This window comes from Alosa sapidissima, chromosome 9, assembly GCF_018492685.1.
Source record: "Alosa sapidissima isolate fAloSap1 chromosome 9, fAloSap1.pri, whole genome shotgun sequence".
In the NCBI taxonomy this organism is placed as follows: domain Eukaryota; kingdom Metazoa; phylum Chordata; class Actinopteri; order Clupeiformes; family Clupeidae; genus Alosa; species Alosa sapidissima.
Genome location: NC_055965.1, coordinates 20,493,742 through 20,515,895, shown reverse-complemented (window position 1 = coordinate 20,515,895; position 22,154 = coordinate 20,493,742). Strand labels below are relative to the sequence as shown.

The following is a 22,154-nucleotide window of genomic DNA, read 5'->3' as shown; positions in this document are numbered from 1 at the left end:
GGAAAACCAATAGAGTTTGGGGCTTTTGAATGACACTAGTGTTAACTGTTTTGCAAAAGGGTGTGAGAAATGTGTAAACCCAATGAAAATGTGTGAACACATTCGCAAGAGATGACTTCTGCTGTGCAAAGAAAGTAGTCATGAAGACCAAGTGGATTCCAGTTTACTTAAGCAGGTAAAAGCAATCGAGAAAAACTGTAAGAGTGAAACACAGGTTTTTGTTATTGTCTGGTTAATACACTCTACAGTTAACTGAGATCTAGATCTGGGACACATCAGGAAGGAGTTTATACTGACAGGTCTTTTGACCAACTCTCTCACATCAATAAGGGCACAAGAATAAAAGCCAAAGTTTCTCAAATTCACGTCTTGATTCTAGAAGCAAACTAGATGTATAGCACAAAATATGACTGCCGCCCAGTCCCAGCACATTTTTTCCACAAAAATAAGTCACGCTTGTCAAATTGTGCTCCTTTCCTACTTTGTTCCTTTTTTGTGTGTTTGTAATTGCGTGTGTGCAGAGTTTTAGTTGAGTGTGTGGTTGTTTTTGTGTACATGTGTTTTGTGTGGGGTTTTAATTTAGGGTAGGTGTGTTTATATTTGTGGGTGCATGTGTGTGTGTGTGTGTGTGTGTGTGTGTGTGTGTGTGTGTGTGTGTGTGTGTGTGTGTGTGTGTACATAAACAAAGCAAATCAGGGAACCACTTACCCTTTGCGATAAGTGCCATGGGATCTTTAACAACCATGGTGAGTCAGGACCTCAATTTAACATTCATGCAAAGGAAAACATCTCCAGCTTCAGGGGTGGATTACTTCACGGGCCTACCAAGGGGTCAGGGGGCCCTGAAGCCCAAGCCATTGCATGGAATCACTGCCTCAATATCAACACATCAGGATGTAGGCTAAGAATCTGATTGAATTAAAGTATTGACCATCCTCAAAATGCACCAGAATACAGGAAATCACATCAAACAAATTAAAAATTTGTCACACACACATATGCGACAATTAGTGTGGGGGGGGGCTTAATACATCTGGGCCCAGTGGCCCGAAAGTTCATAATCTGTCCATGTCCTGCAGTACACTGTCCCTGTCACTGCAATAGGACATTGGGATTGATATTTGTTTGGTGGCTTTTGGCCACAGGGAAGAGTGCCACCTACTGGTCAGCCACCAACACCACTTCCAGCAGGAACCTACTCTTCCAAGGAGGTTTCTTATCCAAGTACTAACTAAACCTGCTTAGCTTCAGTAATTTAGCAGTCAGGGTGTCTGCTGGTCTGGCTGCTGACTAAAAACAAAAAGGTGAAAGGCATATATTCTAACCGTCTCACTGAAATGCATAATGCATACTCAATTCTCACTGGTATCTGCTAGACATCAAGTACCAAAACATGATTAGTTCATAGATTTCACATGTAAAATACATTTTATACAACCCCACCCCCATCTTGCCTGTTCATAATTCTGAGAAATTCTTGAATTGTGTGCATGTGTGCGTGTACGTGTTTATGTTTGTGTGTGTGTGTGTGTGGTGTGTGTGCGTGTGCATGTGCTTGTGGGTGGACCAGTGTGTGTGCATGTGCATGCATGCGTACATATGTCTTCTGTGTGTATGTGTCATACGTATGATTACTGTGAATGCATGTGTGCAGGGGCGTAGCAGAAGATCCTGGGCCCCTACACAGGCTGATGGGCCCTCATGTTCTGCTCTTTCAATGTCTCTGTTTGTTTTAGCACTAATGGTTGTGGAGATATGCCGTTTACCACCATGGATTTAGTTTAGTTTTTTCTAGTTTGTGCTCACTTTTCTTTGAAAAGAAGTCAGTTACCAATTGTTTCCCCTCATTTTGTTTTCTCTCCTTCTCCTGTCTTTCTTTTTTGGTAGCCTGATTGGCCTTCTTTGAGAAAGATTTCTACAACAGAAGTTTGTGCTCCAGGAGATGCTCAACATAAACAAAATGTGTGCAGATGGACTAAACCATTTGGCGCAATAAGAAGGGGTGGCTGACACCTTACAGTAGATAGTCTTTTTTGTATACAAAATGTAGTCAGTCAATCAACCAAGTTATTCAGCCAATACACTAACTGTACATTTAATCTAACATGCATTATGAAATTTAATTAGGAAATGAAAATATCCAAGTAAGATAAAATATATTCCAGACTTGTCAAGGGCGCTCTCTCCCCTTAGGCCCCTATAATCAGTAGTGGTTTTACCCCCAGTCTGACGCCCCTGCATCTGTGTGTGTGAATATCTGTTTATGCACATGTGTGCATATGGAATGGGTTAACATGACCCCTGGAGGCAAACATACGCAAAAATTGGTCATCCTAGGCCCTACGGTTCTCAAGATATTCACAGAAAACTCTGTTGGTGTACGGTCACTAAATGTACACATAAATTAATTTATTGTATTTGTGAACGAAAGTTCACGAAACTTAGCATGCATTCAGAGGGTGTCATAATGATCCTACACATTCAATTTCGTGCAGTTTTGACTATGTCAGCCAGAGATATTGTGATTACAACACCTAATTTTTTGCTTTTTAATTTTTAACTAGGTGGCGCTATACATGAAATGAGTGGTAATGGGATGGGTTGACATGGCCCCTTAAGACCAGCATACAAAAAAAGGTGGTCATCCTAGGTCCTACGGTTTTCGAGATATTCACAGAAAACTGTGTCCGCCCTACCCTCCTTTTGGGGGGTCCAGTCCAGCAGGGGGCTACAGATCAAAACGAAAAAGAATGGTTCCATGCCATCCTTGTGGGGCTACATGCCCACCAAGTTTCGTGTACCCCGGTCTTTCAGTGTCCCGGGAATCCTTGACGGAAAATTGGCCATGCGGAAAAAAAAATGACTAAACCTATATGACCGCCGCTTCGCTGCGCGGCGGTCATACTAACGGTGACAATCTTCTATGTTCAACATGTGAATGTGTAGATAAGGCCTCTGTGTCTTTCACAGTATTACTGACCTCAGTTTCTCCAGGTGGCAGTTTGGGTTTCTAAGACCAGAGAGCAGCTTCTCTTCTGAAGTTTGCAGATCACAACCACTCATGTCCAACTCTCTCAGTTGAGAAATATATGACTGCAGAACTGAGACCACAACCTCAGAGGAGCTGTATTTGAGTCTACAGCTGATAAGTCTGCAGCAAAAGAGGAAAACATTATGAGCAACATGTCCTCTATACCCCTTACATTCCCATATATGCAATGACAAATAAAGGTGTTAGCTGTTAATTACATTAAACAGAAATACCAGCCTCTGTGCACTGTGCAGAATACAGACCTGACTTTACAGTGATGATTCATTGGTTGATGGAGTAGTTCTCCTCCACAGTCCTCAAGCTCACTGCCACTCATGTCCAGCTCTCTTAAGTGGGGGTTTGCCCTTTGGTGAGCCAAGGCCAGAAATCTTCCCCTCAGTTTACATCCAACAAGTCTGTAAGAAAATAAACCATGTAACAGAGAATCATCAATACTGAAATCAGAGAGGAGATATCAATTGAAGTTTAAATCAGTAATGTTGTAATTGTCTGTGTGAAAAGGAGACCTATCCTTTTCCCCTAACTGTGTTGTTTTACACTGTTAAAAGTCAGTACAAACATACACCCACCATACACTCAGTTTCAGTTGTATTGATGTGTATGTGTTTGTCTTGTGTATGTATGTTTTTTGTAATAGGAAAGCTTTTAACAGTACAGTAGAGGGATATTGGTACAGACCGTCACCTCTCTAAAATGTTTTAACCCAGGTCTTGATTGGGTAATTGGTTGGCCTATCTAAGGCTGGCTTATTTCATGTTGGAGATAGGTCTTAAGGAGATGTCCTGTGTGAGAGAGAAGTCTTAAGGAGAAGTCCGGTGTAAGAAGTCTGGTGTAAGAAATCTAAGAGGAGAGTGCATTTTGGATGCGACAACTTGATAAAGATTAATGATAAAGTAAGAAGCTGACCATATAAACAGATATTATCTGAATCAATAACGTACAAACCAAACGGGGAGCGAACCACATTTGAGCACCTAAGGCTACCATGCAAAAAATACCCTTGCTAACCAATAGATAGATCAGGGGTGGGCAAACTGCAGCCCACAGGCCGGATCCGGCCTGCCAAGCACTTTAATCTGGCCTGCCGAGCATTTAATTAGGCTGCTTTTTTTTCTTTTTTTTTTTCCTGCGATAGAGACGACGTTGGTTAGCTTTACTGCAAACAGCTTTTCACTTTTCTTAGAGAACATTTACAATGTCAATGTCAAAACATCATGTTACATTGCAGCATATCTAACTTGAACGTTATGCTACTCCATTTAATTGGGAATGCGTCTGAGCGTTCACGAGAGGGAGAGAGAGCGGCAGGTTCCAGCTGGCTTGTCATTGTTATAGGAAACTTTTAAAAGGAAATCATAAAAGCAACAGTAGTCTCCACTACTGACATTTTCTAAACTGTGAGGGCATAGCCATAGGCACAGCACTAGCCATAGTGGAGCAGAGCTGGCCACTTTGAGTCCCTTTTCTTGTTTGTTGTTTGGTTTTGGATGAACTAGAGTGGTGGACACAGAAATTTTGACGATGGGTCCTGTCTCGGACTTTTTGACTCGTTTAGAATCGCCTTTGACTGATTCAAACTGGCTGGCTACGGGCATGCCAAACATGTCCTTAAAACAACCCTTAATGTTCGTTTTCAAAACTGTGCAACTCACTGAGTGATTAGTGGTGTTCGTTGATGATTAAAAACAAATGTATCTAATATATCTAATTATCTAATAATAGGTAAGGCCTCTGTGCTTTCAGAATATTACTGACCTCAGAGTCTCCAGTTTGCAGTTTGGACTCTGTAGAGCAGAAAGAAGCTTTTCTCCTGACTTCTGCAGGTCATTCTGACTTAGGTCCAGCTCTCTTAAGTGGGTGTTTGCAGACTGCAGAACTGAAGCCACAATCTCACAAGAATTCTCTGTTAGCTTACAGCCAGCAAGTCTGCAAGAGAGGAAAAAGAGTATAAAAATGTAATGTGTCATGTTTAAATCTGCAAGTGGGATAAGAGAGGTAAATAAATATAACTGCCCCATATACAGTATGTTAGGGATAAGAGAAGAGAATGAGTCCCAAATTAGGAATGGACTAGGTAAGATTTCATCAGTTCAAATGCCATTGCTGATTCTGCTTGTGTTGACTCTAATATTGATTCCCTTTATTGATTACAGGTCAATATTTGGGATGTCAATCAAGACAAACACTTGTCCCCTTTCAGTCATCAAAACAAACACAGATCTATGACTTAGATGTATGTATATACAGTATGAACACGCTAAAACTCCTCTAAAGTGAACCGAACTATGACCACCTCAGACAGTTCGCTTTGAAACCTGTGGTGCAGTTTACCTAATCTGCATTATGTACACATAGAGAGCCCTGATACAGACACTTGTAAACATGGGCTACTTGCTTAGCTGTAACCTATGGGTTCTTAATTAATGAATATCTTTTCATCCATGCTGTTTGGCCACTGACAATGTAGAAATCAACGACCTTAGCATGACCTTGCTCAACATGATCTGCATCTATTATTTGCGATGTAGCATCACCATTTTTATGATCTGCATCTATTATACTTCAGGGGCAGGGGCTCGAAGCAGGGGCTCGAAGGCGCAGTCAACAGGTTACGGTTCAATTGACATAATCGATAACACTTGAGGTGGAAAAATCTATGATTTTTATAATCTTCTTTTTATAATCTACTTCTGAAGAATAGCAACTAAGTTATATTTATGACTTTTATGGACATTATTTCTGAGGAACTACCAAAACCAAGGCTGGTTTGGTCACAATCTGGTCTTTGTTTAAATACACAGTGTACATACAGGATAGCTATAAGTGCACTCAGACACCACAGGCCTCTAGCAAGGTCTGCAATATTCTGCAACTGTGAAAGTGAAAGTAAACCTGTTCAGTCAGCCCATTAGTCAGATCTGCTCAAAAATGTAATTGGCTCATACCCCTTTCCTCAAATTTACTTCTACTTTACATCTGGCTGATAGTTCTTCTGTAATCCTGTGTACAGGAAAAACAACACCGAAAATATTCACCTTCATCACAGAAGTGATAAGGGATACTATATTGAAGTAAGGAACTTGAGTATTATACACTGTAAAAAATATTGAGAATGGCACATACATGTAATCATTAGTAGTGTTGCACTGTGCACCGATACTACAAAAGTATTGCAATACCCTGAAATTAAAAATGTCACAATACCTAATTTTATTAGTATCGATACTTTTGAGAATGACAATGTTCTTTTGAAGTAACATGCGTGTGTGCAAGGCATGCTTCTAGCGCCCCCTCCCTTAGCCTGTGACTGTGTGTCTCCTCACACACAAATGGCTGCTAGTTTAAGTGATGCTATGGTAACACATAATAATAGGCTAATATCAAGTTGATTTGCCCACTTGCATCTCTCAAGTTTTTGTTGCTTTCCTCCCTAGGCCTAGTATTTGGGTTTAATGAACCGGTGGCCGGAAAAAAACGTAACATTTTCCAGATTAGGAAATATTCCTTAATTGTGTGTGATCAAATAAAGATGCATAGCCTACAATTGGGGGGTAGTAATGTGAGCGCTCATTCAATGTCTATGCGTCTGAACCTAATCATAAAGACACCTTTCTCAGCAACTTTTCTGTTCAATCAGCATAATTGGCATTACGATCCACCCGACGTTTCCCTTGTCTACCCCGTTAAACTTCAGGCTCTCGTGTTTTGCTGACTGATATTACTCAGCAGATCACCCTAGTTAGATAATCAGAATTACAGTCTCCAGAATTGTAGGTCAGAATGTAAACTGGGCCACAGATGGTAAGCACAATTGCATTAGCTTAAAACTATCTAGTCGAGTATAACCTAAAACTAGCTTAATTAAAATGCCACAGCCCATACTGATTTTTCGTTTTAGAATATAGTATATAAATCATTATGCAAATACTTTTACTTTTAATACTTAAAGTACATTTAAAAGCAGGTACTTTTTACTTTTACTTAAGTAGGGTTGTCATTGTGGTACTTTTACTTTTACTAAAGTAAATATTTCTCTGTGTATTTGTACTTTTACTTAAGTACTGAGTTTCAGTACTTCCTCCACCACTGGTAAAACAGGACACCCTGGTGGCCTGGTTATCCCTTACTTACAATACAGCCCATTGGGCCTAAACAAAACCTACAAAGGTTATTTTAATCAACTAATGTACTGTATTGAAGAGAATATATTTTACACCATAGGCTGAACCATAGAGAACAGTGAAATATATAGGCTATCTATTGTGCACATTTTGCCAACAATGGCATTGTAGAACCATGGATTTGTTTAGTTTATAACATGTTTTATAACTTAAACAAACACAAAGTTATAATTGTGACTACATTATTTAGCCTACTTGATGATAGTTTATGAAGGGCCTCCTGTCCATGCTGGGCCCTTACAATCACCCTAACTTCAAGGAGTTGGAAAAATGGAAAAATGCTTCTGTTATATTTTGAATATGAGATTTTCATGATCATATATCTGATTTCATTCATTATCAGGTTTGAATAATTAACTAACTCAGGGCAACGACATACCCCATAATCAAAAGTAAGGTCTGAGACCTCCAGATAGTGTAAACAGGAAGAAATCTGAGGCCCCATCAGAGTTGAAGTGCACCAGAAAGAGGTACGAGTCCTGTTTGAAATGAACTCGCAATATGAATACAAAATGTCCTTTTTGCTTTGGTCCACTTTTAGAGAAGTTTGGCTCTTTTAAATGGACTAAAAACACCCTAAAGCAGTAATGTTTACACAGTGTACTTTTAACAGTTTGTGTCTGTCAACACAGTCAACAATGTTACTGACCTTAGAGTCTCCAATTTGCAGTTTGGACTCTGAAGAGCAGAGAACAGCTTTTCTCCTGACTTTAGCAAGTCATTCTGACTCAAGTCCAGCTCACTTAATAGGGAATTTGCAGACTGAAGAGCTAAGACCACAATCTTCCAGGACTTCTCTGTAAGCTTACAGTCCGTAAGTCTGCAAGAGAGGCAAAAGAGTATATTTATTATGTATTATCTTTATTGACTGACTCGAGGTCCTAATATAAAAGACACACACAATATACAGACAAACATAAAATATATTACACATAGCACAGGTGTGCTCAATGTTTAAAATACATACAAATGTTGGTTCCAATATTAGGTTAGGGTCCGAAAGTGGGAACATTAGTTCACAAACATCTTGCTCACACTTTCCCACCTTGGGTACTTGAGAACAGTCTCGAAAGATCGCAAAAAGTCGCAAAAATTACTTGTAAAGAAGATTTTTACATTTACAAATAATTTCTACAGTTTCAAAACGTGATACACACGTACAAAACCTTTGAGTCTAATTTTCTTCCACCAATCGCCTGTAGATGGTGGTGTTGAGGGAAGAGTTACTGGTAGGGGAAGAGATACAAGGCAGGACTTTCTCACACACTCTCTCTCTCTCAGGGCAGCCGTGGCCTACTGGTTAGCGCTTCGGACTTGTAACCGGAGGGTTGCCGGTTCAAACCCCAACCAGTAGGAACGGCTGAAGTACCCTTGAGCAAGGCACCTAACCCCTCACTGCTCCCCTCACTGCGTCAGTATTAGTGTGTGCTTCACCTCACTGTGTGCTGAGTGTGTTTCACTAATTCACGGATTGGGATAAGAGAGCCAGAGACCAAATTTCCCTCACGGCAGGGCCGGCCCGAGGCATAAGCGAACTAAGCGGCTGCTTGGGGCCACCAGGGGGCCCCCAATCGAGTTTCTTTCTTTTTTTTTACATAATAAATAACGTAAACAAGTGACATCAATGAATGAATAAATGAAACAATTAATAATTCAAAACAAGAAAATTCTGATTTCATGATCAATATGCCTGCCTACCTCTATTGTGTCTGCCAGCCTTTGAGTCACGCGCATAAACTAGACACCTCGGGTGCATAGACAATTCGTGCAGACTGCATCAAGTTCAAAAATCAGAAGAGACGGTAATTTTAAGAAAAGTCACAAAAAAGGACGTATCCCTCTGGTGCCGAAAACAGAAAGAAGAAAATGACAGAGGAGGAGAAAAACGAGCAAGATACAGGTATGTTTATTTACAGTATGTTTTATTTACAGTATGTTTTGATCTAATATAAGCCATCACCAGAGCTAAATCCCCGCCATCAACAGAGAAATGTCTCCCATTAATATATATTTATCTAGGTGTATTTCAGATGTCAAGGATATTGGGATTGTTTTGGATGTTCAATCAAGCATGTACCCTAGCCATAGGTGGGCTTATGTTGTAAATTAAAGTTAGCTGGCTGACTGACTGAAGTGGACATTAGCACTACAGTAGCTACATGAAAACGTAGCTGAAGGCAAATTTACCACAGAGGGATTGTTTCTGATTTCGCACCTGAAAGTGTTGATAGTTTATAACTGTTCTATAATATGTGACATAGTGGTAAGTCTGATAGCAACAGCAGGCTAAGCCCAGGCTCCCAGTCCCAACCCACTGACTAGCGCGACTCTGGGCATCGGTAACGTTCCAGCTTCATAGGCAAAGATGGAACAGTACGTGCGCTCTGCTCTAAGATCTTTGGAGAGAGATGGTAGTGTTTGAGAAAATATACCATGTTGGGTGGGGAGACTTCTGTGATGGAAATAAACTTACATTTGATTATGTGGCAAGTGAGTGGCAAGTGATGTAGCGGTGCTACCCTAATATTTAGGCTGCAGTAGATCACCATGTTAAGCGTTACTTTTGATTATGCCTCATTTGCCAATAGAATATGAATTGTTACATGTGGAATTGCTTGTTGATGAGTGTAAGTAGTGATAGCAAAATAAACTCATTCTGCTCGATCAAATATGCAGTTATGCAATATTTTCAGAGACACTGTTGAAGTACTTTGGAGCACATCCACTAGGCTACCTAACTCTACCTCATCAAGTGTCTGCCTCCATGGCTGATGACACAGAAGGTGAGGTTTTCTTGATGGCAAATGGTTACATAGCCTGTTAATATGACATGACACATTTAACATAGTTTTTGTTTTATTTATTTATGTATTTATTTAATCATTGCAGGTTCGTCCACTGCAGAGTTGCAGATACCTGAAAGCCAGGAACGAAGTAGGAATAAGTATCTATTTTTTGGGACATTTTATTTTTGATTATTAATGTTTGTCTATTTTGGTTTTATTTTGTAGTTGAAGATTGCTCATTTAATGCACATTTGCGGATTTGTTCTGCAAATCTGTTGAAAAACAAGTCATTAAACGGATGTACTTGTTTACAAAAAATACAAATGCTGTTGTATTTTGTTATTTGTCAATTCAACTTCAGTAAACCACCCTTAGTGCTTCACTTTGAATATGAATGTTTCAAATAAATCTGTGATTTTAGTACCCTCTAAGATTAAAAGGTGACAGGGTTGGTGTAAATAACAACTAATACAGTACATTGGTTTACCAAGCACATGGGGCCAGAAGTCTAGAGCGGAGCCCCAAAACATTTTTGGCATGTGAGCAAGGATGGATTACTGAATGAGCCTACCGAGTCCTTATGCATCTGTGTCCAGGGGGACAGTAGTTCATAATCAGTCACTGTATTAATACATAACCTCACTGTATTAATTTATAATATGACATTATAGTGTCAAGTTGTCAATTATCGCCAAGCACAGGTGACTCCGCGTTGTGGGAGGGGGCCCCCAAATCAAATTCTGCTTAGGGCCCCCAAAAGGCTCGGGCCGGCACTGCCTCACGGGATCAAAAGAATATATATACTTATTCTCACAAACACATACACACACACATGCACTCTCTCTCTCTTTCACACACTCACATCCACATGCACAGACACATGCATGCACCCACACATCCACACACACACGCAGGCACTCACGCATGCACACACACACACACACACACACACAGGCACGCACATACAAGCAGACATAAAGGTTGCAAGAGTAGGGGATGGAGTAGATTAGAGCCCGACTGATTTATCGGTGGGCCGTTGTTTTCGGCCGATATTGGGCATTTTTCAAACTATCGGTGACGGCAATTATAACGGCCGATAAATCATTTTAAAACCAGTAAAGGAAAACCGAATATTGATCCTTTGTTTAGGCTGCATTTCCAGTATTGGCCTTACATAGTTTGTCCACCAGATGGCGGATCGTCTTGCTGCAAGACACACATGCATTACTTGACTAGGTTTTGGTAAACAGGCTCTGGTTTTACGTTTTGTGAAATGCCGCCATCTAGTGGCTTGAAATATGTAATGTAGGCCATTACATTTATTATGTCAGATTTTTTATTTTTTATTTTTTTCTCACATGGCCAATTTTCCGTCATGGATTCCCAGGACACTGAAAGACCGGGGTGCACGAAACTTGGTGGGCATGTAGGCCCACAAGGATAGCAGGGAATCATTGTTTTTCGTTTTGATCTGTAGCCCCCCCCGCTGGACTGGACCTCCCGAAAGGAGGGTAGGGCGGACACAGTTTTCTGTGAATATCTCGAGAACCGCAGGGCCTAGGAGGACCACCTTTTTTTGTCTGTTGGTCTTAAGGGGCCATGTCAACCCATTCCATTATCACTCAATTCATGTATAGCGCCACCTAGTTAAAAATGAAAAAGCAAAGAATTAGGTGTTGTAATCACAATATCTCTGGCTGACATGGTCAAAACTGCATGAAATTTAAAGTGTAGGGTCATTATGAAATCCTTTGAATGCATGCCAAGTTTCGTGGACTTTTGTTCATGGGGGGCCATACAATAAATTAATTTATTGTACATTTAATGACCGTACACCAACAGAGTTTTCTGTGAATATCTTGAGAACTGTAGGGCCTAGGATGACCATTTTTTTGCGTATGTTTGCCTCCAGGGGTCATGTTAACCCATTCCATATGCACATATGTGCATAAACAGATATTCACACACACACATACATTCACAGCAATCATACGTATGACACATACACACACAGTAGACATATGTACACATGCATGCACATGCACACACATACACATGAACACGTACACGCACACATGCACACAATTCAAGAATTTCTCAGAATTTGTTGTATTATACTTTATTTTGAATTTTAATGCTTACTTTTGTGCTAATTAATGACTTTGAAGTCATTAATTAGCACAAAAGTAAGCATTCAAATTTTGTACTTGATGTGCAACTTCTCAATAAAAATTTGATCATAAAAAAAAAGAATTTCTCAGAATTATGAACAGGCAAGATGGGGGTGGGGTTGTATAACATGTATTTTACATGTAAAATCTATGAACTAATCATGTTTTGGTACTTGTTGTCTAGCAGATACCAGTGAGAATTGAGTGTGCATAATTCAATTCAGTGAGGCAGTTAGAATCATATATGCCTTTCACCTTTTTTTTTTAGCCAGTAGCCAGACCAGATACCCTGACTTCGCTAAATTACTGAAGCTAAGCAGGCTTAGTTAGTACTTGGATAAGAAACCTCCTTGTAAGAGTAGGTTCCTGCTGGAAGTGGTGTTGGTGGCTGGCCAGTAGGTGGCACTCTTCCCTGTGGCCAAAAGCCACCAAACAAATATCAATTCCAATGCCCTATTGCAGTGACAAGGTAACTGTACTGCAGGAGATGTTTTCCTTTGCATGAATGTTAAATTAAGGTCCTGACTCACCATGGTTGTTAAAGGACAAGTTCGGTATTTTATACTTAAAGCCCTGTTTTCAGATAGTTTATGATTAAATAGAACGTTTAAGATTGAAATTTGGACACACGCTGCTGTCCTGAGAATTTTCGGTTTCTGTGGTAGCGCCCCCCCTCCTCCAGAACGCTGCATAGGTGCACTGGAACAATCCTTCCTAAAACGCATTAAACTTTTGTTTACAAAGACGTGAAACTCACCGAGTGGTCAGGGGTGTTCGCTGATATGCTCACACAAAAATCGCTGCAAAAGATGCTTTCCAACAGGTGTTTACCATGCGTTGTAAAACTGTGGAGCTATTTTTCCAAACGCCTCACACCCGTACATTCTTCCGTTGAGAGCTTGAATAGTAGACACTCCAGCCCAGTTGGTGGCGATAATGCACCTTACACCGTCTTGCCAATTACAAGCAAACCACTGGCATTTCATTGAATACACAGAAGAAGCAGAAGATCGCTGTCTCGAAGTATTTTGCAACAGACAGCTAAAAATGAGGCGATTTTGTGCAGTTCCGAATTGCAGGAAAATTCGTAGCAAAAAAAGTTGTCACAGACTTCCTTTCAACGATCCAGAAAGGCTAAAGTTGTGGCTGGAATTTCTGGGGTTGGATGTGAGCACACCTGTTGAGAATCTGCAGAAAGCTGATCACCGTGTCTCTGCGGTCTGCATTTTACTGAACTTCACTGGAGGTCGAAAGAAATCACCCAAAAAGCTCTTTCGCCTGAGAAATACAGCGGTTCCCACATTACCTCCTGGGACGACAGAGTTGGAAGAATTTGGGGTAAGAACTTATTTGTTATGTCCATAACCTATCATGTTCACATCATAAGCCTAACACTAACCCTAGCCTACATGAATAATTTGGCTACATGATTTTGTACGTTTACTATTTTTTGGCTGTGGAACTTTCATGATGAAAGCCTACGTGAATCATTACGTTTTCATCATTCACATCGTGCAAGTTCCAAGACATTTTAGCATTAGCCATGGTTGGACGTGACAATTATTTGGATAGCGTAGTAGCCTACGATACCGCGATTGCATAAGACTACAGAAAGAATACAAACAACCCCATATCCGTTTCCGGCAGCGGAGTAATACCGTACCTCACTGCACATCCAATACAAGTCAATGGAGTTGGACAAAAACTACGATAAAACCTGTTGGAAAGAATCTTTTGCAGCGATTTTTGTGTGAGCATATCGGTGAACACCCCTGACCACTCGGGGAGTTTCACGTCTTTGTAAACGAAAGTTTAATGCGTTTTAGGAAGGATTGTTCCAGTGCACCTATGCAGCGTTCTGGAGGAGGGGGGGCGCTACCACAGAAACCGAAAATTCTCAGGACAGCAGCATGTGTCCAAATTTCAATCTTAAACGTTCTATTTAATCATAAACTATCTGAAAACAGGGCTTTAAGTGTAAAATACCGAACTTGTCCTTTAAAGATTCAATGGAACTTATCGCAAAGAGTAGGTGGTTCCCTGATTTGCTTTATTTATGTACACATACATAAAGACACACACACATAAAAACACACACACACCCTACACATGCACACACACATACATGCACACATACGACATGCACAAACACGCACATGCACACGCTCACAAACACATAAACACACACACACACACATGCACCCATACAAACACACCTACATACAGTACACAAACACAAGCACACACACACACACACACACACACACACACACACACACACACACACACACACACACACACACAAAATACACACAAAACACATACACAAAAACAACCACACACTCTGCACACACTCAATTACAAACACACAAAAAAGGAACAAAGTAGGAAATTAACACAATTTGACAAGCGTGACTTATTTTTGTGGAAAAAATATGCTGGACTGGGCGGCGGTCATATTTTGTACCGCTATGCGGTACATCTAGTTAGAAAAGAAGCGACCGTCGAATAATCTTGTACTTCCTTGTCAATTATTTGTGTAATCCATCTGATATTGTGATTTTCTTTTTAAACTTCGTTCCTTTATAAATTGTGGAGTATCATTAAGGTACATTTTGGAATGTTACTCACTGACATTCGACATTAAACGACCAGAAATTTAGGCAATGGGCACAGTCTTAGGGGCTGACACTTTGCATACATTTGTTTATCACTGCTTAAGCCAAATTCTGTTATTCCTTATTATGTTGTACCAAAATGTAGTTTATTATCAAAGTGAAATGGTTGCTGGCATAAGACAGCGGCGTTAGTTTACCACATAATTGACGTTTTGTTTACATGTGTTGAATGGAAGTCAATGGGAGCCGGAAATCGGTAAATATCGGTGACCAAAGATAATTTCTCTGGATAGCGAGACGGCGGTTTGGGCACCCCTCCTCCACCTTTACCTCACGCCAGCGAGCGAACGCTGGACCAATATTGATCCTCGTCCGGCCTTTGATTTTGTCACTCTCCCTTTTTCTCTTCCTAGGCTCCATGGCACCATGTCTGATACCATCACCACAAACATGCACATGCACACTCTAAATGTTAGCTGTTAATTTACACCCAGATTTCAACATTAACCTGTTATTCTAAAATACTGCACTTTGCTGTCAAATACAGAGAAAATATTGTGTATTACACTGTTCATTGTTGTTTAACCAAAGAGTTGTATTTTTTTTTCTTAAAATACAACTCTTTCCTGTTAACCCACGTCCAAATAACATTATCAAACACTATTTTCTTGCATTCTAGGAAGGAATAAACCAACCATAGCGGTGCACTGTGTAATACTGGCCACTTTTCTACATATATTGTTATTTAGTGGGGTTAGTATTACTCAAATGCTCAGTACTTTTTTGTCAGTTCCAATATCAGTTCCAACAGTGCTATTATGATAAGTCTTCTATGAGTGATGGTAAATCTCATGTTGAGTGATGTTGCTGAGTTGATTCTAGGGATTATAGGTAAATGCTACTTTTTTCTGTTTTCTTCTATCATAACTGTTTATTTAGCTTCTTGGGATGTGTACAATGTAGAACAACGGATGAGCAAAATGACTGTGAAGGTGATTTTCAGACTATGGTCAGGATTACCATTAAGGAGAAGACCATTCTTGAAATAAAAAGGATATTTAAGATAATAGACATACATCCCATCAGGGTTTAATAAGAAATCGATTGCTTTCTTAGTAAGCATTGACCTGCCCACTTCGAGATGTCACAAATAATGGCATCCCTACTGCCAGATGATTCTTGTTTTTTTCCAAAATTTACATCAAAGGCCTGTTATATATTTAACAAGAAGACACTGTCACAGTAGTGCACTGTTAAAAATAACAGGAAAATAATGGCAACCCTATCGGCAGTTATACTGTTATTTTAAAACTGACATATTTTAGAGTGCACTTCTGTTTTCACTGTGAGATTTTGCTCTCAAACTCAGGCCATGTATCCTGTGAGTAGAGTTCAGCTAAGCAATCAAAGCCAATGTTGGTGGAACTGACCAATTTATTTTCCTCTTTTGAAAAAAATATATGGAGTTTAATAAACAGCTTTTAAAAATATGACTGGAAGTTCTGGTATAGGGGACAAATAGAGAAACTGTGAATTATCTTGATTTATAGTCATACTCACACAGCCTTCCTGCAGCATCTCACAGCAGGTACGAGTCTGTTTAGTCCCTCCTCTGAGGTTCTGTATTTGCTCAAGTCCAACTCATCCAGCACCTCCTCAGACATCAGAAGCAGGTGGGCCAGTGCTGTACAGTGGCCAGGTGACAATTCACCTAAGAAGCCATCTGGAGATAACAGATATTTTTGGACTTCTTCATGTAGAGAATGATCATTCATTTCAAATAAGCAGTGGAGAAGGTTCAGGTATCTTTCAGGAGATGGGTCCTTCCTCTTGAGTTCCTTGATATATTGACATGTTTTTTTGATGGTCTCTGAGCTGCTGTGTGTGTTTGTCAGCAAGCCTTGTAAGAGGGCTTGATTGCTCTCCACTGAGATGCCTACAAGGAAGCGGAGGAAAAGGTCCAGGTGTCCATTCTTGCTATCCAAAGCTTTATCCATTGCTCTCAACAATAACTCAAACAAGTCAAAATAAGACGTGATGTTCAGAAAAGAGACAAACAAATGAAGTGCAGCAAGAAACTCCTGGATGCTCAGATGCACAAAGCAGAAGATCTTCTTGTGGTGAAACACACATTCCTCCCTGAAGATCTCAGTACACATGCCAGAGTACACTGAGGCTTCACTGACATCAATGCCACACTCTCTCAGGTCTTCCTCATAGAACATGAGATTGCCATTCTCCAGATGCTTGAACGCCAGCTCTGCCAGTTTCAATAGGACACCCTTATGTGCTTCCAGGAGCCTCTGTCTATCTGTCTCACTTTCCTCTTGATACTTCTGGTTCTTCCTGGTGGTCTGGATGAGCAGGAAGTGTATGAACATCTCAGTTAGAGTTTTGGGGGCTTCCTTCCCATCATCGTGTTCCAGTATCTGCTGAAGGACAGTGGCTGAGATCCAACAGAAAACTGGCACGTGGCACATAATGTGGAGACTCCTGGTTGCCGTAATGTGTGAGATGATTCTTTTGGCTTGATTCTGGTCACTGATCCTTTTCCTGAAGTACTCTTCCTTTTGTGGGTCATTAAACCCTCGTACTTCTGTCACCTGACTGATGCACTGAGAAGGGATCTGACTGGCTGCTGCTGGTCGGGAGGTTATCCAGATGAGAGCAGAGGGAAGCAGAGTTCCCTGAATGAGGCTCGTCATCAGCATATCCACTGATGATGTTTGTGTCACATCAGACAACTTTTGGTTGCCTTGGAAATTGAGTGGAAGTCGACTCTCATCCAGACCATCAAAGATGAACACAATGTGGCAGTCTTTGTATTCACCATCCTGTACCTCCCTAAGCTCAGGGTGGAAGTCAAGCAGGAGCCTGTGAAGACTGTACTGATCATGTTTGACCAAATTCAGCTCACGGAACGGAAGCACAAACATGAAATCTACTTCCTGGTTAGCTTTCTCCTCTGCCCAGTCAAGGATGAACTTCTGCACAGAGACAGTTTTTCCAATGCCAGCAATCCCCTTGGTCATCACAGTTCTGATGTGTCTCTCCTGTCCAGGTAAGGGCTTGAAGATGTCATTACAGTTGATCGCTGTGTCCTCTGTAGTTTGTGGCCTGGATGCTGACTCTACCTGCCAAACTTCATGTTCATTATTCACCCCTTCACTCTCTCCCTCTGTGATGTAGAGCTCTGTGTAGATCTTGTTTAGGAGTGTTTGAGTCCCTGACCTTATGATGCCTTCACATATGCTCTCAAACCTCCTCTTCATACTGGCTTTATGGGTCATCAGTACTCTGGTCAGGACATGGTCATCTGTATGGAATAAAAAAGATCAGTTTAATACAACTAAGTGCATTGAACAATGAACCATAAAATGTAATAATAATAATGTTTGTTAGAGAAATGTTTTCTATGATTGTGCCTGGGCCCTGCTCTTGGCAGCATGTATTTAACCCTTAAAGGAGTACCGTCACACCGGTGTGACGGGAATGTTGGGAAATTAACATTCTAAAGAATATCTGGGTTCATTGAATTCAACATAGAATTCTAGAACCTTCAATTGTTGCGGAACTTAGAATGTTCAAAAACCTACACCTTTAAGGGTTAAAAAAGGAATGCACTGAATGGTCTGAATGGAATACTTTATGACTCACCTGTTAGTTTGGCCCTTTTTACTGGAGGGTTTAGAAGAGGTTGTGTTCTGAATCTCTTTCTGCATTGTGGGCAGCTGTGGTCTCCTGATGGACCAGACTGGCTCCAGTAGCTGCTGATACACTGCCTGCAGAAACTGTGTTCACAGCTGGTGATGACTGGGTCACACAGCAGCTGCTCACACAATCCACATGTGGACTGATCCTGGGTCAGGACGTTCTTGAAAACACTACACAAAATCAATCAATACACAAAATGAAAATTACTCCCTTAATCATAAGATGAAGAGATGTATAATGGCAAGTCCACATGCATATACATGCAGACCACACACACACACACACACACACACACACACACACACACACGCTGATAAGCTTTCCTGAACAAATAAGTTTACAGGAGAGACCTAAACCAGTCAACAACAGCAACATCACGTCTGACATGTTTGGGGAGAGCACTCCACAGACAGGGGACCACAGGGGGACGGGGTCTCACAGGCTAATATCCTCGGGCCAATAGTTGGAAGTGGCCCGCATCCTAGGCTATTTTAAAGCGGCCCGCACACCTTCACGGAAAACTATGCGTCACTAAAGGGAAGAGGAGAGATAGACTTAACTGCATAGTCTGTTTGTCTGACTCTCCACCCTCTCCACCACTTCCACTAACCCCTATAATAAGTGTTTGTGTACTGACTGTCCACTGGCCTACTGTTTTTTCTGCTACACTGTTTACGGGCTATATTAGCGCATGCACAACGCCTCCCTCCCTCCCACAGTCTGGTTTGTGGCCTTACTTAATACTTAATACCAGGGCTCCGAACCGGTTCAAAGAACGAAAACGAAAACCGAAAACGAACGGAATTTTACGAGGAGCGGAAACGGAAACGAAAACAAAATGGTCTTCAACTGTTCCGGAACAGAAACGTTATTCTGAAATCCACAAAACCGGTTAATAACGTTTTTTTTCGTTCTCTATATATATGTATATATATATGTATATATATGGTCCAAATGTGTATATTTTGTCTTGCTGTTGTAATGTAACCTATCCGTCTGCCACTTCGGATCTTAGGCCAGCTCGTAGCGTAGGCTACTGAAACTGATTTGGAAATTGTTTGTAGCCTAAAAGCCGTTTTAAAGTCGAGATTTGAAATGTTTGCGCAATTATAGCCTATTCTATGTAGAAGAGTTAAACGGGAAATTTGAGATAGGCCTTGTCAGCAACAGACAGGTTCGTTTATAAACAGGGTTGGAATTATAGCGCAAGCCTTTGAAGATCTCCATATGGATAAAACTTAGGCTATAACCAGGTAAGTATCCAGAAATATTTTTGATAAGAAATTATTTATAGGCATAGGTTAGGCCTACAGTAAGTCTGTAGGCTATGGGATGGATAGCCCATCTGAATGTTTTTGGATGCCGCCTGTGATTTATTATTTTTGGGCATAGCTACGGTATAGGCTAAATCAAGGGGAAATAATGAGTAGCCTACGTCTATTCTCAGGTAAAGTCCACAAAAATAGACTTGATAGGCCCGCCAAACACTGCCGGAACTTTAAGAACGAACGATATTTTGCGTTTCGAACCGGTTCAGGACCGATATGTTGGTGGCGGAACGCATGCAAGAACGAAAACGTTAAACATAGGTCTACCTGAACCGTTCGGAACGGAACGTTTGAAAAATAATTTCGTTTTCAAGCCCTGCTTAATACATAATACTTGACCAATGGCTGTAACCCTACTTCAAACCTATTCTTGTAATGCTATAGTTGTTATATTACTATGTCTACATTATTCTACATTAGTATGTGGGTCAATGACGGATAAGGTTTTTCAACTGGCCAAATTTAAAATTCTAAAAATAAGAATTTCTGTTTCAATTGTTCAATTAAGAATGTTGGGTATATGAAAATCCATATTAAAATTTCAAGTAAGGTGATTTTAGTGTTTTTTCATGAGAATGAATTGGTTGCGCCCTTAAAAAATGTCATGTGGTGCGACCATAGATTATCTTAAAATTAAATGTATTTCCTTAACATGCTTAAAAGTTTGTTTACAAGTTCTTAATAATATGAACGGTTTAGAAACAAAGTATTTACATTTCTTTACTTTTTGTGAATATTGGACTGATATTTTTGTTCTATACTGTCATTGTCACCTTATAAAATATATTTAGAACCCTTATTTTTCCTGTAAGTTTTATAAAACTGATGGAAAAGTCTGAAAAATAGCATTGACTTAAACATACTATATGACTGATTAATAATTTAACCACAGAAATGTTATTTTTCATTTTGAATTTAACACAGTTATTCCTATTATTGGTTGCACCACATGATGAGTGGTCGCACCAAATGACCCAAGGATCTCATATTGTTAAAAATATAAGTAGAGAGATTAATAAACTGTTATATTTTCATTTCATGAGGGTAATATAGTGCTTGCAAAGCAAAAAAAAACAACAATTAAATAAAAAATAAAAGTTTTACACAAGTAAAAGATTTTTAAGTTGCTAATGATGTTGAACATGTCCATATATTGGTAAAGGTATAAAAAGATAAGCTTTGTAAGGGCATTTGAAATATAGAAGGTGATGAAAACAAACACACATAGAAAGAAACAAATAAGTGTAGACAGCTTAAGGGAGAAAAGGAGGTAAAAGTGTGTGAGTGATCGAGGTGATAAACAGAAGAAATTCACGACATAAAGTGAATGGGATTTAGCAGATGATTTTAAGAGATGGGGCAGGAGAAGATATTAAGATAGACAAAAGTGCATGGTTGGATGGAAAGGAAGAGATAATAAAAGATAAAGAAATTAAAAGATAGACAGACAGACAGACTAACAATGGCAGAATGAAAGCTTTTTTGAGTAAAAGAGTGAGACATAGAAGTTAGGCTAACTACATGGGGAGGCTAGAAGACAGACAGATGATGGATAAAGAAAGATATATAGTATTATAGATAGGTAGTGTGATAGATTGATAGTGTGATAGATAGCATGATTGTGTGATAGATAGTGATCTGTGATTGATAGTGTGTTAGTGGGATAGTTAGCGTGATAGATATATTGTGATAGATACAGCGATGAAGAGAGTAATAGGCCTAGTGTTTAACAGATAGAGTGAGAGATACATTATTCTGTAAGGATTGTGGCCTTAATTAATACTTAATACTTGACCAATGGCTGTAACCCTACTTCAAACCTACCCTAGCACTGATATCGTCTTTATATTACTATGTCTACATTATTTTCTTAATTTTGTCCATATTTATTTAATGCTGGTCTCTAGACGTTATCCTTGCACTTACTTGGACTTACTTATTTGCACCACCACCATGACACACTCTCTCTTAGAGCACCTTACCATGCATATTGAATCACAGGGTCAGTCCCTGCCCTGTAAGCTTTTACATCCCTAAGCACATTCACATTCATGTGGATCTTTGATTTAGTAGTATTTTTAGTATCTTTTACTGTCTATTTTGGTCAGTGGATTTGTTATTTTTTATCATACTTTTTATGCTCTAAGTGTATGTTGTGTGTGATGTCTGAATGAGGGATAGAAGTCACAGACTTATCAGTAAATGATATAAATATGTCTGATCATCATTGTGTATCTTTTAATATTGTACTACATACTCCAAAAATTCATCCCGAAATTGCAATCAAATCGCGACTCTTGGACA

The 22,154-nt window shown here is 39.9% G+C and overlaps 1 protein-coding gene across 24 annotated transcripts in view; it reads right to left on the bottom strand.

Moving 5' to 3' along the window:
- Positions 1-22,154, bottom strand: part of LOC121718036 (NACHT, LRR and PYD domains-containing protein 12-like) — a 135,617-nt gene that overhangs the window by 28,302 nt on the left and 85,161 nt on the right. For 13 of the 24 annotated variants that reach the window (XM_042102809.1, XM_042102802.1, XM_042102812.1 and 10 more), the window contains 3 exons: positions 4,808-4,978; positions 3,295-3,447; positions 2,981-3,151 (listed from right to left, as the gene is read on the bottom strand). The exons of 4 other annotated variants lie outside the window; for them this stretch is intronic. In XM_042102809.1, coding sequence (XP_041958743.1) covers positions 2,981-3,151; positions 3,295-3,447; positions 4,808-4,978 — 495 coding nt within the window. Of the gene's footprint in view, positions 1-2,980; positions 3,152-3,294; positions 3,448-4,807; positions 4,979-16,368; positions 18,125-22,154 lie in introns of all 24 variants that reach the window. 7 more of the 24 variants (XM_042102817.1, XM_042102814.1, XM_042102807.1 and 4 more) reach the window with 5 other exon arrangements.